Consider the following 17,153-nt stretch of genomic DNA (forward strand, 5'->3'; position numbering starts at 1 on the left):
AGGCTAGAAGCCTAAACTCATGGGCTCAGGAGGAAGGTTCTTGTCTTTTCCACTTCTGCTTCCCGTTTGCTTGCAGATGTCCATGCATCTTGGCCTCTATCTTCGCCCACTGCCTGCTCTGCTCCCTTGTCTAACCTCTTTTATTTCTCAACGAAACATTGACTCAAAATGTGCTCTCCCCTAACCCCCCTTCATTGAGGAACAAGCACAATCCCAAAGGGGATTATAATCACAGACCTAGCGGTTAGGTTTTACAACACTTATTTTGGGGTTTAAAATCATGAGATAGGATGATCAAGAAAGGGGTGCTTTAGGGTTGTATCCTTTCTCCATATTTTTTAATCTGTGTGCTGAACAAATAATCTGAGCAAGTGGGCCATATGAAGGAGCATTTGGCATCAGGATTGGAGGAAGCTGTGACACTGAGTTGTGAGCAAGAGTGACGCCATTTGGATTTGCATCCACCGTGATTAAGCGTAATCAGTTTTATCAAAGGAGTACACACATACATGTTTCCCTTATTATGGTAAGCTTTAACTTCTCCCCAAAGGTTCAAACAAGAATTTGGAATACTGAAAACTATTTTCATCCTGCTTGGGGTCGAATTGGGAGCCCCAGTGGCATAGTGGATTGAGCACTGGGCTGCTAACCACAAGGTCAGCAGTTCAAAACCACCAGCTGTTCTGCAAGAGAAAGGTGAGACTTTCTACTCCAGTAAAGAGTTCACCCACAGGGGCAGTTCAACTCAGTCCTATAGGGTCGCCATGAGTCAGAATAAACTCAATGCAGTGAGTTTTGGGTTCTCTTTTTGCAAAGAATGAAGCTGTATGATCTCTCCTTGCCATTTCTAGTAAACGGCTTGAGGAAAGAGGTGGCTTTAAACATGAGCTGGACCCGATGAAAACAGAACGTAAGCATCTGGAAGATTGTACCGTACAAACTATGAACCCATGTCCTAGAATGTTTACCAAGGAACATGGCTACACATGTTGTGTGAAAGATATTAATTCTGTGGCTGATGGGCTGAACCAATGACCACAGTAGAAAACCCGTCACCATCGTAGAGTGAATGGGACCGAGAAAGAAGAGAAGGCAAGAATGCTGTCTGCCTCTTGGAATTCTATGGACCAGACACAGGCCAGAGGAAGCACATCTACTGTCCTCCAAGCAAAGAACAGGATCTGAAGTCAGCAGAGCTGTTCGCGGCAGCATGGGAAACAGGGCCTTCTTGGTTTCAATGGGCAGGGCCACAGGCTCCTAAGTTTCAAAGAGTCCTATTTTTACCAACTCGGTTCCACAGTGTAAGATTGCCATTAAGGCATGCCAGGGGATTGAGTCACCACCCAAAGCAGAGGGAGTAGGGCCATATGCCCAAGGGGCAGAAGAACGGAGCCTGCTGAGGTTGATTGAGGGGGTGGGGGCACTACTCAGTAGACTGGGAGAATGGGGCCCGCCTTCAGCGGAGGGAGCAGGGTTGCCATCCCAGAGGGCTTGAGGGGCAAAGCGGAAGCCCAGGGCCATAAGACCTCCCTCAGAATCCAGAGGATGGGCCATTGCCCAGAGAGTCTCAGAGACGACAGGATTATTGTCAAGGCCCAAGAGCTAATGTCATCTGTTTGGCTGAATGTTGGACTTGCTTGGTGCCCCTAAGCCCTCTTTTGCCAACAATTCCTCCCATTTATAAAGGAAATGTCTGCCTTATGCCTGTTTTGTCGTTCAACTTTGGAATCAGAGATGTTGGGAGTCCAAATTTCACAGGTTCACTGATGAAGAAACGTTTGTCCCAGGATGGAATAGCGCCTAAGTGTCACCCATATTTCATTGAGATGGTTCAGATGAGCTGGGAAACTTGGAGTTGATTAGAGATTTCTGAAATGGGGTGATGGGCGTGAACGTGTTTTGTATTTTGCGGGACGTAGATTTGTGGGGGCAAAGGATGGAATGCTGTGGCTTGAGTGATGCCTTCCCCAAAGTACGTGGTTTTGTTTGTTTGTTAAACGGTGCAGCAGAAAAGAGGAAAGCCCTTGAGAAGATGGACTAACACCGGCTGCAACAATGGGCTCAGGCATTAAAATGACTGAAGGTGTCTCAGGACCGGACAGCGCTTTGTGTTCTGTTGGCCCTAACAGCAACGAGAAGGTCAATGTGTGTGCGCACACATCCATCCGTCCGTCCGTCCGTCCGTCCGTCCGTGCAGTATTGCTGTGATAGCAGCTATAGATGACAACAGGAGGAGTCCCTGGTTGGCCTGCACGGGTAGGTGGCAGCAGGAGCCCAGGATCACAGCAGCCCAATGTTCAGGGTGCTGTGTGGGTTCCCCTGGGACTCAGTGCTTATTCAGCACCTTTCAGATGCCAGGTGTGGCCCCAGCTCCTGAGGCACTCTTTGAGGAGCAGAAATAAGATGATCACATGGCGAGGTTCTGATAGGTAGAACACGGGTACCTCTAGAAGCAGAGCGGGGTCTCTTGGTTCTGAAAATGAAGGGCAGGAAGTGGGTCAAGGTATTTCAGGAGGAGCTTTTTAAAATGAGTTTGTTTGGTTGCTGAGCCTGTCCACAGCGACACGCACACCGATCCAACAACCGTGACGTGGACCATTCAGTCCCGTGGCTGCCAGTCTTCCAGTTGTGCCACCATTCTCGCTTCGGCCCTCTCAGGCTCTCATCGAACCTTTCGAGTTGCTGGTGTCCCTGTGAGCCCAGAGAACTAGCTCTTCAAAGGGCACAATGCTGGCGGCAGACAGTGGTTGGCAGCGAAGCAGCACTGCTGTTGGGGTTGAGGAAGGCTACACGTGATACTTTTAAGGTTTAAAGACTATCTCAGGGCGAGAGTTGGCGGGGTGGGAGGGCCCTTCATCTAGCCTCCATAGCTGGGGGTGAGCGGGGCAGGGGGGAAGCAGTTTGTCTTGAGTGCTGGACAAAACTGCCTTAGCATTTACTCAGGAACTCAAGGCCTTTGGGAGATAAGGCTAGAGGTCACAATCCCAGGTGGCCCGAGGCCCTCAGTCAGCAAGATATGACAAGGATCCTGTAGTCAAAAGACATTGCAGCAAAGGGAGACGCCTAGCAGGTGCACAGAGCCTCGAGCTTGGGGAGGTCCTGTGTCCTGGCTAGAGAAATCCAGAAAGTGCTGTGATCTCAGTTTCACAGACAGCGGGGTGGAGCTTCGAGCCAGGGAACAGTATAAGTGAAGGAGAGGAGAAATGGGCTGCCCCACGCCTTCATTTTGTCCCCAAAGACATTTCTTTTGGGTGGGACTCCTGGGCTATGAACCATTCTGTTGTTCTCCATCCCCCACCCCCCGGAGCCCCCAGCTGGAGCACAGCCCCAAACACCTAGACCAGGAATCAATCAGACCTGAATTCAAACTCCTGTTCTACTTCCTAGCTGGCTGACTGGAGCAGTCACTTGGTGCCTTTCTTCAATACAAATTTCCTGAAGGTGCTACTCTGTCGGGTACCCTTTCAGGCACTGGTCTTGCCGTGGGGAGCCATAGAGACAAGGTCCTGCCCTCACGAAACTTAACAATCTGGCTAGGGAAGACAAATAGTGAGCTGTTGCTGCCTTCGAGTTGACGCTGACTCAGATATCCGACATGCAGCAGAATGAAACTGCCTGGGCCGGCCCCAGCTTCCCAAGGGTGGCTCTGTCGGAGCCTGTGGCTGCAGCCACCACGCCGGTCCAGCCGGCTGAGGGTCTTCTTTTTCTTGGACCAGCTGGAAGCTGTGCTGCACGAAGCCGGTCCAGCGTGGGTGGCATGACGTCCAACATCGTAGCAATATTCAAGTCGTCAGACAGACAGACAGACAGATGAATGGTGAGGATAAGCACGGGTTTTTACCCTATGGAGATAGTAAAGATCACTGAAAACCCTAATTTCAGAGGTGCTGTGGTGGCGGCAGTGGTGGTGGTAGGGCCTCCTTTGGCCAAGGTGGCCAGAAAGGACTCTGAAGAAGAGACATCCGAGGCCCGAAAGCGCAGAAAGAATCAGGCAAGTGAACAGAGGAGGCAACAACCAGCAGCCAACAGGGCCGGGCTTGGGATGAGCTTGGTGTGTTTGGGGAACAGAAAGAAAGGCAGTGTGACTGGGAAGCGGTGGGTGAGCAGTGGTGGGCGGGACATGAGACTGGGGGGTTGGGCAACCAGCTGAAGGAGGACCCTGGCTAAGGAAGTCTCTGGGTGGTGCAATAAATGCACTAGAGGTCAAAGGGTCAAGACCTCCCAAGGACTTGTAAGAAAGGTCTGGGGCTCTACTTCTCAAACGTAAACTATTAAAAAGCCCCACAGGTGCAGTCCTACCCTGATTCACATGGGGTGGCCATGAGTCAGCTCTCCCCGAAACAGGGTTTTCAGGGTTAGACCAAGAGGAGGTCAACGGATACCCTAAATACAAAAGGAAGCAACTGCGGGCATCAGACAGAGGGTTGGGATCCAATCTGATCTTTGTTTGAAAGAAAAGAGAAAAGAACCATGCTGTATGAACAGCCTCCAGAGAAAAAGCGAAGATCGAAATAGGAGGCGGCGGTTGCCATGGGTCGGTAAATTTGATGGTGTCGGGATCAGGTGGTGGACTGCCAGGGGGGTTGAGGATGGTTGGAGCCATGTACCAGTTGGAGGTTGAACTGGGCTGGCGCCCGTGCAGCGTAAGAAAGAAGAACGAATGAGCAAGCTTGTTAGCTTTGGGGCTGGAAGGAGACAGGGAGAGTGTGGGCGCACAGCTGCCCAGCAGGAGTTGGATTTTGTTCGCAGCTCGCGTTTGACAGCCCCGTGGAGGTACCTGGGAGCTGGTCATCGGGACACGAATGCGGGGCTCCCGGGTACTTACATGGTCCTGGAAACCACCGGCCGGCATGAGCTCATCGCGCCGTGTAGGTCGAAAGGAGACGGGCCCGGGACAGTCCACTGTAAAATGACACCTAATGACACCTCCACCCACGCGGCTCTCGCGAGGTGTCACGTGGACGCCCCCAGCGGGCGCCCGGAAAAGGGCTGAGCCTCCTGCGGGCGCTAGGACGCCGGCGGGGCCCGGGGGCGGGGCCGAGGGGCGGGGCGGTGACGTCAGCGCATGACTGGGTTTTTATGAATGAAAGGAATCCTGTGAGTGAGTAATTCCGGGAAGCTCGCCTTACAACTAACTCTGCGCAGCTCGAGCCCCCGGCGCCGCCAGCCCCACAACAAGACTCGGCGCGGCGCTCCCGGGAGCCCCGATCCGAGCCAGCCGCCGTCGGCACCGGAGGGGAGACGCGCCGGGGCGCGGGCCGGCACCCAGCGGGACAGCGGCGGGACGCGCGCGCCAGGAGCGCCTGGGCCGCGCGCCGAGAGGCGGTGAGGACAGGCCGGGGCCGGGCGGCCATGGGGCCCGAGCCGGGATGGTCTAGTCGGCCTGGGACGGGCCGGGCCGGGGCGCGGGGCCCAGGTGTCCGCTTCCGGCCGCCGGTGGGAGGGAAGCCGAGCAGGTCGCGGCCGGCGGGGCGGGCGGGGGAGGGGAGGGGAAGGGAGGAGGCCCCTCGCGGGGCGCGGGGCCCGGGGGTGGGGGGCGCGGGGCCGAGCTGAGGGTCCTGTCCGCGGGGGCGGTGCGCACGGCGTGACTTCGGGGGCAGCAGGCCCTGGCCGGGCGCCGCGGCCGTGCGTGCGCGGTTTGTTTACGTCCCGGGCGCGCGGGCGTGTGTTCCTGGCCCGCGTCCTGGTGTCCAGCCCGGGGCGTGTGCGCGGTGTACCCCGTGCGTGTGTGCGCCCGTACAGGCGTGTGCCTGGTGTTACCACGTGTGTGTACCATTGTGTGTGCGTGCTCTCTAGCCAGGGAAGACCCCGGGCCGTGTCCCAGCGTGTGTACTTTTGAGAGGGTGTGCCCCGGGGTATTCACACGGGTAACCTCGGAGTGAGGACAGGGTGAAGGAAGTGGTGGCGCCGTGGACACACAGGGTCTGGGAATTCTTGCCCCACCACTCCCTGCCCACCAGCCGGCGGTGGCCAGGTCCCTTTCTCCCCGGAGTTTCCTGCGCCACTGCCGCCGCCATATGACCACGCATTTGTCCCCCGCCCAGAGCTGGCGCCTGCCACCACTGGGTGGGGCCAGTTATCAAAGACACCGCTCAGCTCAGTTGGGGGCGGAGTGAGTGGGGCCCTAGCACCCTGGTGGATCTGGCAACAAAGTGGCCTTGAGCCCTGGGGACCCCCTAACCCCTAGGACTGCCCATCCCATAGTCAGGGGAAACAGGAGGGGCTAGAAAGCCCACCGCAAAGATGGGGGCGAAAAGGGGGTACCGAGTTTCCTTTTTCTGTGGCTTCCTGCGGTGACACCTCTGGGTTATACCTACAGGAGGGGGATGGGACAGGGTGGTGAGACCCCCAAAAGGGGGTGCAGCTGCTTCCTGCCCTCCTGGCGGTTCCAGTTCACAGGTGGGAGTAGGTACTAGTCAGACACACTGGCAAATGGATCCAAGGAGCGTGTAGACAGAGCTGGGCCCCTACTAGGCAGAGAGTCCCCACCCTGGGCCGGGTAGGCCGGGCGAACTGGCTCGGTGCTTGAAAGGTTAATGTCTCAGGGGTGAGGCCACAGACCTAGCTCCGCCCCATCCCATTGTTGTTGTCTGGCCCATCCCTGAAGCCCCAGTGTGGAGAACTTCCCCAGAACTTTCAAGGCTTCTGATCGCTCCGAAGTTGATCCTGGATGGCTCTTTCTGGGTGGGTCCAAATCTAGGTCTTTAGCTCGGAGCCACCTAGGGCCTCCTTACCCCAGCCCGCCCATCAGTCCTGCGGAGCCCAGTGACCTTCCTGATCTTGCTCTCCACTCCCTGCCCTGCCACAGAATCCTGGAAGATGGGAGACTTGGGCCACAGCACGAAGAATTAATTGAGTGTGCTGGGGTGAGCCCGAGTGAGCTCTGCTGCACGGGCACATCCAGACTGGCAAGAGGGGGGCAGGATGGGCAACCTCTCCCGACGCCTGTTCTCCAGTGGAGCTGTGGCAGAGAAAGCAAGCCCAGAGCCGGCAGTGCCCCCCAGTATGGGGACTCTAGGAGGCTGCGGCCAGGAGCACAGGAACCAGGCAGGCCACCCTCAAAATTGGCAGGAATCGGCCCGGGTGTGAAGGCCTGGCAATCAGGAAGGAGAGGGGAAGTGGCTAGCTGGCTAGATCACAGATGGAAAGTTAGCACCCAAAGCTTGTTAGGTGCTGCTGAGACCAGAAGGAAACCACTGCTGGGTCCTGCAACACCCAGTCACGGCCTAGCGAAAGCCCACTGTTAGAGCCACCGTGTTAGTCTGTCTTATTGAGGGGTTCCCCTTTCCTTGACCAGACGTGAACTTGGAGTTTAACCTCCTGTTAAATGGCCCTTGGGCCCCCACTAGGGCCTGGGACCCATGGCTCCTCAGGCCCTAGGCCTTCTGAAGTCCTGACACTTAAGTCACTGACTAGATGCTGGGGGTAAGATGGTACATGCCACCCAGAGCCCACCCATGGTCGAGTAGGGTGGACAAAGCTGGGATGGGCAGCCTGAGGGGGCAGGCACTGGGGGCTCAGGTATAGCCAGGGCAGTCCAGGCAGGCTTCCGTGAGTCGGTGAGTGGGAAGCTGAGTTCTCCCCGGGAATGATGATTGGATGGGAAACTGAGAGCAGAAGGTGCATCTCATCTTCCGGACCTTCCAGGCCCAGCATGGAGGCTGGCTGACGGGAGGTCCTCCTGGCTGCCGCTTGAATGCGTGAGGGAATGAACTCAGGGCACATGTCTCCTCGGAAAAGGGAGCAAGACACTAAGAGCTGGACACCCCGGAAAGCTGTAAGGCTAGCCAGGAGCTTGTAGGGTTCTTAGAAGACCTCCTCACCCCTGTGAGCAAGCTAATCCTTCAGGGCTCAGGGATCACACATACCCAGACATTCTTTCCTCCTCCCCTCCACTGATCTGTCTGCGAAACAGTCAAGGGCAGAACAGACTGGCCATCATGCAGTTGTTGCCAGCCCGGGGTCTGGAGAGAGAGAACAGAGAAGGGCGTCCCTGTAGGGGTGGGAGGGGAGACTGGCAGTACGGGGAGGTGGGGGTTGAAATGAATGGAACCCGGTCAGGTGTGCAGACTCTTGTCTGTACTGAACCTTCTGACTCCCAGTGGGGGGTAGGTGGTGGGGATGAGGGGGCCAGGCAAGGAAGGGGTCACAGCCCTAGGGGAGCAGGAAGAGAAGGGGCCTAGAGCCGATGGTGTGTTTTTTCTTCTGCCCTTGCCTCCAGGAAGCCTTCACTGACCCCTTTACCTTCCTCTGGGGCCTCCCCCAGGCTGGGAGGTCTGGGCCATTCTGGGCGGGACTCAAATGAGACGCTCTGGAAGCCACTCTGTCCACCCTGGAAGCCGCCCGAGGCTGGGAAACAGGGGCCAGGCTCTCCCAGCATTTTTCCCCTTCCAGGAGGGAGGCGGCTGCCCTGAACTGGCTGCCAAGGTCCAGGAAAACACATTTTTTCCCCTCTGTCCTCACTGCCCTAGCACATCGGCTGGGCAGCCAGAGGGGAAACTGGCCCAGTGGGCGGGCCGCCTGCTGACTGACTCTGGCTCTGTCCCTGGGAGCAGACTCCTTGGGGGGCCCCGAGATGGGGTACAGAGGGGTGTACTGAGGCTGTGGCTGCGGACTGGGCAAGACTGCTGTCAATCTCCCAAAGAGCCAGCTGCCTTTCAGAACCTCCACGAGAATGCTGGGAACCTACAGGCCCAGGCAGTCAGCTCTACTGGCCTCTGAGTGGGGGGGGGGGTGCAGTAGGGGTGCTGAGCTGGAGAGTGGGACCCCACAGCCGTACCCTCCCCCCAAAACAGTTGCTCATTGGCCTTAGTTGCAGAACAAGTAGGTTGATCTAGTTGCTGCCCAGGGCCCTTCCAGAGCCTGCCAGGCCCAGGGCCAGGAGCCTGGCAGGGAAGCCTGTGGGTGGCCGGGGCAGAATGCCTGAGGTTGTGGAAAACTTCCCCTTTTCTCTTAGGGCTTTCCCTCTGTACCAGTAGGTTGACTTTGCTGGGCTGACATCCCGGGTGCAGTTGCGGGCTGGGGCTCCAGCAGGATGGGGCAGAGGAAAGCAGGGGAGATGAGGTTTCAAGGCTTCCTGAGGGCTGGAACATGGCTGACATCACAGCAGCTGAGAGGATGGGCAGGCTGTGGGCATACTTCGGGCAACCCTCTTCTTCCTATGGGAAGACGGGCTGTGTTGACCTGTGGAGGACACCTGCTTTGGGAGTAACTCATGCTCTGGTGAGCCAACTGTTGGCCACCCCTAACATGGGTTCTAACCCAGAGGTTGGCAGTTTGAACCCCCAGCTGCCCTGCGGGAGAAAGATGCTGTCTGCATTAGTAAAGATTTACAGCCTTTGCAGGGGCTGAGGACCAGACAGAGGCCTGCCTCTGGGTCTGGCTGAACAGAAGCCGTCCTGATCAAAGAACTGTGTCCTGAGGCAGTTCTGATCCTGAGTTGTATCAGGGGCAGCGTCTCCTCTGTTCTGTAGGGTGGCTAGGAGTTGGGACAGTCTTGACAGCCTTGGGTCTGGTCTTAAGTCTCTTGCATGTCATGTGCTAATAGTTCTGCGAGCTGCAGGCTTCTCTTCATGTGCGTTCTGCTCCATGTGGAGATGAGAATTCTTAGGAGGCGAGGCAACGGACTTATCCCAGGGCCCTGGCCACAACCCCTAGGTTCTGGGTCAGTCATGCACCCATTGCCTCAGAGACCTGCCTGGGGAGAGGCTTTCACAATCCCAGTGGGTCTCTCTGGCTGTCCCCCTTCCCCCAAGCAGAGGGACCGGTCATCCGCAGATTCTTAGCAGGTCCAGCCCACCCTGGCACCTCAGAGCTGGCATGGCCTTAGTGCCTACAGCTCCTGCCTCTTCGCAGGGGTGGCTCAGCCCTGCTGGCTACATGACCCTAGGCTACTCTGCTGACCTCTCTGGGCTGTATCTCACAGTCTTGGGGGGATTTGGGGAGAGAATGGTGTGAAAGGAGTCTGAGTAGGTTTCCTCTGGGGAGAGTGGGGAGGAGGGAGGCAGCCATTCTGTCCGCTGGCTTCAGGCTTCAGGTCGGAGCTGCCCCTCCGGGGGCTCCACCTCCCCATGGGTGATAGGAGGTGGTGACCAGATGGCCGCAGAGGCCCTGCCTGCCGTTCCCAAGGTGACCCTAGCCAGCCAGATGGTGACTCGAGCAAGGCTCCCCTTTCCCCTCCAGGGGAGTTGGCTGTAGATCTGCCTCTTCCCCTCCCCAGCAGACCCAGCCTTCTAGTTACCCTGCCCCCATGCCCACTGTCTGCACTTCCGAGCACTTCCACCTGTACCCGGGCCTTCCTTCCGAAGATGCTCCGAAGAATGCACTGAAAAGAGCATGGAATTTTCCCACGAACTCTAGGAGACCCCTCGCCAACCAACTCTTTGGATTTCCCTCTGCCACACCCAGGTATTGTTCCCATCCTACAGATGAGAAGGTAGAGACCCAGAAAGGTGGCGTGGCTTGCCCAGGGTCACACAGTCTAGGGAAAACAGGGATGGGGCTCAGAGCCAGGTCTGACTCTCAAACCAGTGCTGTGGTCTGTTTCCTGCACCCACCAGGGGGCTGAGTGTCTGGGGATGGCCCCCTCTGTCTCCCTGTGTCTTGACCGCTCTCACCCAGTCAGGCATGCAAGTGAAGGGCGGTGGCACTGGAGACGGAGGCGTTCCCCTCCCTGGGAGAGGCAGCCAGGCAGGGATTCCACCCACCCTGTACCAGGACAAGGCTGGCGGTCTCAAGTCCCCCACCTCCCACCCCAGTGGACTGTCTGGTGGGGAGATGTCAAGGAGACAGCATTACCACACAGCCAGCAGGGAGAAGGGCTGGGCTGGGGGCTGCCCAAGGAGTGATAGTGTCAGGGAGTGCTTCCTGGAGGAAGCGTCCCTGGAGGGAACACAGTATATCTGCCAGGCAGGGGAGGAGGGGTGCTCAGGTAAGACAGTGTGAGGTGGGGGAAACTGGACCCAGAGGGAGGCAGAACAGTGGGAGGGTTGGGACCTACTGGGTGGCTCTGGACCCCAAGACTGTGGGAACCACAAAGGTGCCAGTCAGGGAACGTACATGGTGGCTGCTGTAACGATGATTTGATGACGGGCCATGCAGGGGACTGTCCCAGGTGTGAGCAGGAAAAGGTGACCTGAATGGAATAGAATCGCTGTGTGTATGTGAAGGGGCCTTTATGGAATAGGAGAGAGAGAGAGAGAGAGAGAGAGAGATAGTGAGATAGTTAAGGGGCTTGTATGGAATTGGTTGTGTGTGTGTGTATGTGGTGTTAAGGGGCTTGTATGGACAAGGAGAATTGTGTATGTGTGAAGGGGCCTGTATGGAATAGGAGGATTGGGGTGTGTGTGTGTGTCCTTGTAACATCTGGAAAAGGTCAGGGCACCCGGCAGGGTCCATAGGACTCATCCAGGTAAGTCAGGGGCCACTGAGGTCCCCAGGAGAACTTGGTGGGTGGCAGAGTTCGAGTGGGGAAACTGAGACCAGATGCCAGGCTGTGTTCACATTATTTTGGGTGGGGGGGGGAGCATTCTATAAATAGCTCAGGGCTCCATCCCTGTCCCCCCAGCTTTGCCTGACTTGGGTTCTCTGGCCTCAGTTCAGCTCTAGCTCCACAGCAGGGAGCCAGGAGGGCTCAGAAGATGTCTTCAAGTGTCAACTTCCCTGGCCTGTTCTTCCCACTGAGGTGCTAGACTCAGAGGAGGGTGTGGGGGTCCACCTGGGCCTGAGTCTAGCTGAGGATTCAACAACCATTACGTGAGCATCTGAGGTATGGCAGGCACTAGGGACACAGCAGTGGACAAGACAAAACCTCTGACCCTGTGGGGTCACATTCTAATCGGGGAGCTGTCTTAACAGAGATGGTTGCTAGAGGTGAGGAAGGATCATCAATGCTGAGTCCATTTCAATGCATTGCTGCCCCGTGTGACGAGCAGAACTGCCCCCTGGGCTTTTGTGGCCTGTGAATGGGTGGCCAGGCCTTTCTCCAGCTCAGCTGCTGGTAGGTTCAAAGTGTCCCGACTTTCCATTAGCAGCCAAGTGCCTCGCTGAGGCGCCAGTGGGGTTATAGTGTGACAAATGCCATAGGGAAGAAGGGGTAGGAAAGGGACGTAGGGCGCGTGCACGCGCGATGTCCTAGTGCACAGAACTGAGAACCAGGTATCTGAGGATCAGCTGGAAGGTGGTGATGCAGCGGACGCTCTGGCTGGGGGGAAGAGACTGCCAGACAGAGGGAACAGCTGTGCAGAGGCCCCAAGGAGGCAGGACCAGTGATAGTCACTAGGTACCCAGGATAGGTGACCAAGCACGGGGGAGAAGGCCGAGATGCCCATGGGAATACCTTTGGCTTTTCCTCCAAGTGAGCCGGGAGCCAGGGATCATTCTGGGAGAAGAGGCACGTGACCTGGCTTCACACACAGCCATCCATGTCCCCCATTGGGGGATGGGGAGCGGGTGCTAAGTAGTGGGGGCTAATGAGGGACAATGTCTGTCTGGGTCACTGGGAGTTCTGTGTCCTCTGAAGCCACCCAAGTGCTGTGGGGTGAGGCAGAGGTCAGGCGCGTGCCTGGTTCTCAATCACATGGCCTTTGAGACTCACGTCTGGTGTCACCATCCCAGATCACAGCCTGCCTTCCCCCACTAGCTCATCGTCTCTGCCCCTTACTGCTGTCCCCTCTTCAGACCAATTGAGGGCCGAGAAAAGCACTGCTCTCAAAAGGGGCTTTGGGAACCACCCCTGGGCTGTGCCTTTCACTGCTCTCTCCCCAAATCACTGCTGCTCAGTAAAACTCTGTCTGATGAACAGTGGGCTCCTCACCAGCCTAGGTTAGGACTACTCATCCGTGCTGGGGGAAGCCTCCAGATGTGGGTCCCTTTGCAAATGCACAGGTGGAGTAGGAGCTGACTCTCAGTGTCTGGGTTGGGCATCCATCCCCTCAGCACCTTTCTGCATGTAGGTTCTGTCTCAGTGGGATGTTTTTAAAAGGCTATCAAATAGACATACCTGGACCCCATGGGGCAGCCTGAGGGGCTGATGTGCTGGCCTCAGATTCCAGTATAGGATGTCATGTCGAGGCAGGCCAAGGCTCTGCCTCAGAGACACGGAAGGTGGTGGAGGCACCCTAATTAAAGGACCCGTGTGACATGACAGATGGTGCATCCTAGTGGCACAATGGGTAAGCCCTTAGCTGCTAACCAACTGAAAGGTTGGGGGTTCAAAGCCAGCCAACAGCTCTTGGGGAGAAAGACATACCGATCTGTCCCAGTGAAGCCAGCCCTCCTGGGGGGCAGCGATTCCCCCGTCCTGTGGGGTATCAGCGTGTGAGACCTAAACAACACGGTGCGGCAGGAAGAGGAGCCGTGGTAGCAGAGTGGGTACAAGTTGGGCTGCTTATGCAAGGTCAGCAGTTTGAAACCACCAGCCACCTTGTGAGGAGGCCTTCCACCCCCCTAAAGAGTGACCATCATGACAAAATAATAATAATCTATGAATTATGAAGGATTCATGAGGGAGGGGGAGTGGGAAGGGAGGGGGAAAATGAGCAGCCGATATTAAGGGCTCAAGTAGAAGGCAAATGTCTTGATAATGATGATAACAGATGTACATATGTGCTTGACCCAATGGATGTATGTATGGATTGTGATAAGAATTGTACGAGCCCTCAATAAAATGATTTTTAAAAAAGTGACCATCTTGGAATCCCACAGGGGCAATTATACACTGTTTTATTAAGGGTTCACCCCACCAGTACTGGTCAGTTTGGTTTGGTTTGGCCAGGGAAGACCTCTCTGAGGAGGTGGTCCCTGGGCAAAGACCTCAATGACCAACAGCTACTGTGTAGAGACAGAAGGAAAGGGAAGGGGGATGTAAGCAGCATGTGTAAAGGCCCTGAGGCTGGAAGAGGCCGTGTGTGTGTGTGTGTGTGTGTGTGCGCACGCAATCGCACACTGGCTGGACCCCTGGCACAGGAAGGTGGTGTACATTTTGAGATAGGCGGGGGCCTGGAAGCCCAAGTTTGGATTTTTTTTTCCTGTCTGTGGGGTTCGTGACCTTGGCCTCTATCCCTTAGGTCTGACAAGAAGGCACTATCTGCCAGCATGTCTGTGGACCCCTTGTCCAGCAAAGCCCTGAAGGTAAGGAGACCGCTGTTGTCCCAGCCCCCTCTCACTGCCAGCCAGGAGCCTCCCACCCCATTCCCAGGACCCTAGTTCCTAGAATTACCCCCCCCCCTTCCGTGGCTCAGCAGGCATCAGGCACGCCTGATGGGCTCTGGTCACAGGCTTTGTGTCCCTGGCTAGGTCACTTCCCTCTCTCGACCTGCTTCCCCATCGGGACATCCCCTACTGGGCAGCAGGTCCTCCATGGGGCTTTCCAGGCCAGTTTCTCTGGCTGAGACCGGGCCTGCAGGGCACGGAATCCTTGAATGGGTTCGGAGCACATCCCACTGGGCCTTTCGCTTTTCCATCCTTGACTTCTCTCCGATCAGGATCTGGGGGCTTGTCCAGGTCTCCCTCCCCTCTGGGGGAGAGGAGGGGATCAAAGTTGTTCAGCCCAGTATCAGCATGTTGCCTGGTGAGCTGGGTGAGGGCGCAGGGCAAGTGCGCCCGGGCCTCAGTTTCCCCATGCATCCTCCCCGCTGCCCGCAGATCAAGCGCGAGCTGAGCGAGAACACGCCGCACCTGTCGGACGAGGCGCTGATGGGGCTGTCGGTGCGCGAGCTCAACCGGCACCTGCGCGGGCTCTCGGCCGAGGAGGTGACGCGGCTCAAGCAGCGGCGCCGCACGCTCAAGAACCGCGGCTACGCAGCCAGCTGCCGCGTGAAGCGCGTGTGCCAGAAGGAGGAGCTGCAGAAGCAGAAGTCGGAGCTGGAGCGCGAGGTGGACAAGCTGGCGCGCGAGAACGCCGCCATGCGCCTGGAGCTGGACGCGCTGCGCGGCAAGTGCGAGGCGCTGCAGGGCTTCGCGCGCTCCGTGGCCGCCTCCCGCGGGCCCGCCGCGCTCGTGGCGCCCGCCAGCGTCATCACCATCGTCAAGTCCGCCCCCGGCCCGGGCCCCGCCTCCGGCCCCGCCTCCGGGCCAGGCCCCGCCTCTGCCGCCTGTTCCTAGTCCCCGCCCCGCCCACCCGGCCCCGCCCCACCCTTCCAACCTGGCCCCGTTCAACCCCTTGCCCCCCTTCCTAAGTGCCTAAGCGAGGTCTCAGCCCCTGGCCCAGTAGCTCTGCCACCACACCTTCCCAGGGCTTGGCTTCCTCCTGTGACCCCCGGAAGTAGGGCCACTAGCCATGGGGAGAGCCGTGATCGGTAGGATGATGAGTGTGGGGAAAGACAGCTCAGAAGAGGTGGGAGGATGGCCTGCCTCACTTTGTAATCTCTCCAGATTGTGCCAATGTCTCTCACCCCCCCCCTCCCCAGCTCCCCAGGATTTCGGGCTAGGTTCTTGTCCTTGGGTGGGGGGGGGGGCTGCCTGGCTGAGGGAGACCCTCCCTCTGCCTAGGGCAGAAGTCACCTAGTGAAACTGCCCAGTTAACAGATTGGGACACTGAAGCAACCAGTGGACATGACTGTGCCACATGTCGCTTCATGGTCCGGCGGGAGCCAAAAGCCAGGTCTTCCCATTGCTGCCCCAAGATTCTAGCCGTGGTTTTGTGTGTGTGTGTTGGGGGGGGGGGGATGCAGAGGACAGGAAGTGAAAAAGGTGAAGCTGGAAGATGGGAAGGAGAGAGGAAGTGATAGAGGAAAGAAGCGGAGGAGCCAGCCAGGGTGCTCTGATCTGCCTACACCAGGGTGCCCAGAGTACGGGCCAGGGAGCTGGCTGGCCAGAGAGGAGGGCCCTGGAAGGGACCACTGTGAATCGGGAAGCTGGGGAACAAGAAGACAGATTGTGATGTCCTACCACAGCAAGGGGAGGCGTCCCTAAAAGGGAGTGGCCACCTCTCCCCTGGGAGTGTTCACTGTGGGGTGGAGGCTGAGCCAGACTTTGCCATTTTCCTGCAAGGGGGAAAGGGGAGGGGTGGTATCCCAGCCCCACCCTTCTCCCAACACTGTATTAAGCTGTTCCTCCCCCTTCTTTATTTATTGCACGAATCTAAGTTATTCTCCCCAGCCAGGGCCGTCCCTAGCGCCCACTACCTGGAGAACGAGGCATGTGGTGGCCCAGAGCTGGACTTTATATTTTATATCTGCAAATAAATCACATTTTATCTTATATTTCGGGAAAGCCGGACATTAATGAGAACCAAAAAATATTTTTAAAAAATTTGCCCGGCTCCCCAAATTTATTTATTTTCTGACTGACAGTGTGCGAGTTATCCGCCTTCTGTATTTTGTAGACTTTCTGAATAAAGTCAGATTCTTTTTCCACAGAGAAACGTGTATGTCCTGGACTAGGGAGGGGAGCTTTCCAGGGGAAGGGCTTAAAAACGGAGTTATGTTCTGAACCCCAGCGAGGAACCTTGGGGAGAAGCTGGCCCTGTTTTGCTTAACTTCCGGCCTGAGGTGGGGAAAAGGGGGTGATGGCAGGAAGGGCTGAAACATGGTCTTCCGGTCCCCAGGGCCAGAAGGTGAGGACAGCAGAGCCATCTCACCAAGGACCATGGCATTGAGGGGTACACTCCCTGGGCATCCTTTTTGCACCGACTAACAGTCCTGCCCGGAGGGGGAAAATCCCTGGTGTCAGAGTAATCTTTCTAGCACGTTCACCTCAAGGGTTGAGCCTCTCCAGCCAAGTAGAGGATGTTTTCCCCATGTTCCAGAAGGCTGCGGGAGAGGGGCAGGGAAACAGCCTGTTCGGGCCTACCAAGAAAGGGCTGCGCCTCATCCTTGGGGCTCCAAACCCACTGGAATTTCAACCCAGGATAGTAGGCGTTCTGCGGCATCCTGAGAAGGAATGGGGGTGGGGTGGGGGTGTGGGCCAGGGACCGTGGATCAGAGAAAGCAGGGTTTGAACCCAGTGCAGGTCACCTTGGCTGTGTGACCTTTGAAGACTCAACTCCTAACCTCAGCCGAGCCACCGGGACAGCCGTGGCAACCTGCTTCCACGTGGGTGGCAGCCCACGAAGCCCGTGACCAGGGTTGGCAAACTTTTGAGATGGAAGAGCATCCCGTCCCTCACAAGTTAAACCTTCAAGAGACGTAAGTCTGCTGAAATCACCATGATCT

The 17,153-nt window shown here is 57.1% G+C and overlaps 1 protein-coding gene across 1 annotated transcript; it reads left to right on the top strand.

Annotated features, from left to right (window-relative positions):
• The first annotated feature begins 5,093 nt into the window (after positions 1–5,093).
• MAFF (MAF bZIP transcription factor F) lies at positions 5,094–16,363 on the top strand. Its single transcript, XM_075553557.1, has 3 exons — positions 5,094–5,325; positions 14,067–14,130; positions 14,644–16,363. Exons 2-3 carry the CDS (start codon positions 14,095–14,097, stop codon positions 15,100–15,102), a joined length of 495 nt encoding a protein of 164 aa, XP_075409672.1. The 5' UTR covers positions 5,094–5,325; positions 14,067–14,094; the 3' UTR covers positions 15,103–16,363.
• The last annotated feature ends 790 nt before the right edge of the window (positions 16,364–17,153 follow it).

This window comes from Tenrec ecaudatus, chromosome 6 (genome assembly GCF_050624435.1).
Source record: "Tenrec ecaudatus isolate mTenEca1 chromosome 6, mTenEca1.hap1, whole genome shotgun sequence".
Lineage (NCBI taxonomy): Eukaryota > Metazoa > Chordata > Mammalia > Afrosoricida > Tenrecidae > Tenrec > Tenrec ecaudatus.

Excerpts from the sequence above, each read along its gene's own strand:
- MAFF (XM_075553557.1), top strand. The coding sequence starts at position 14,095 with ATGTCTGTGGACCCCTTGTCCAGCAAAGCCCTGAAG. Across the intron at positions 14,131-14,643 it reads TGTCCAGCAAAGCCCTGAAG|ATCAAGCGCGAGCTGAGCGA; the intron begins GTAAGGAGACCG and ends CGCTGCCCGCAG.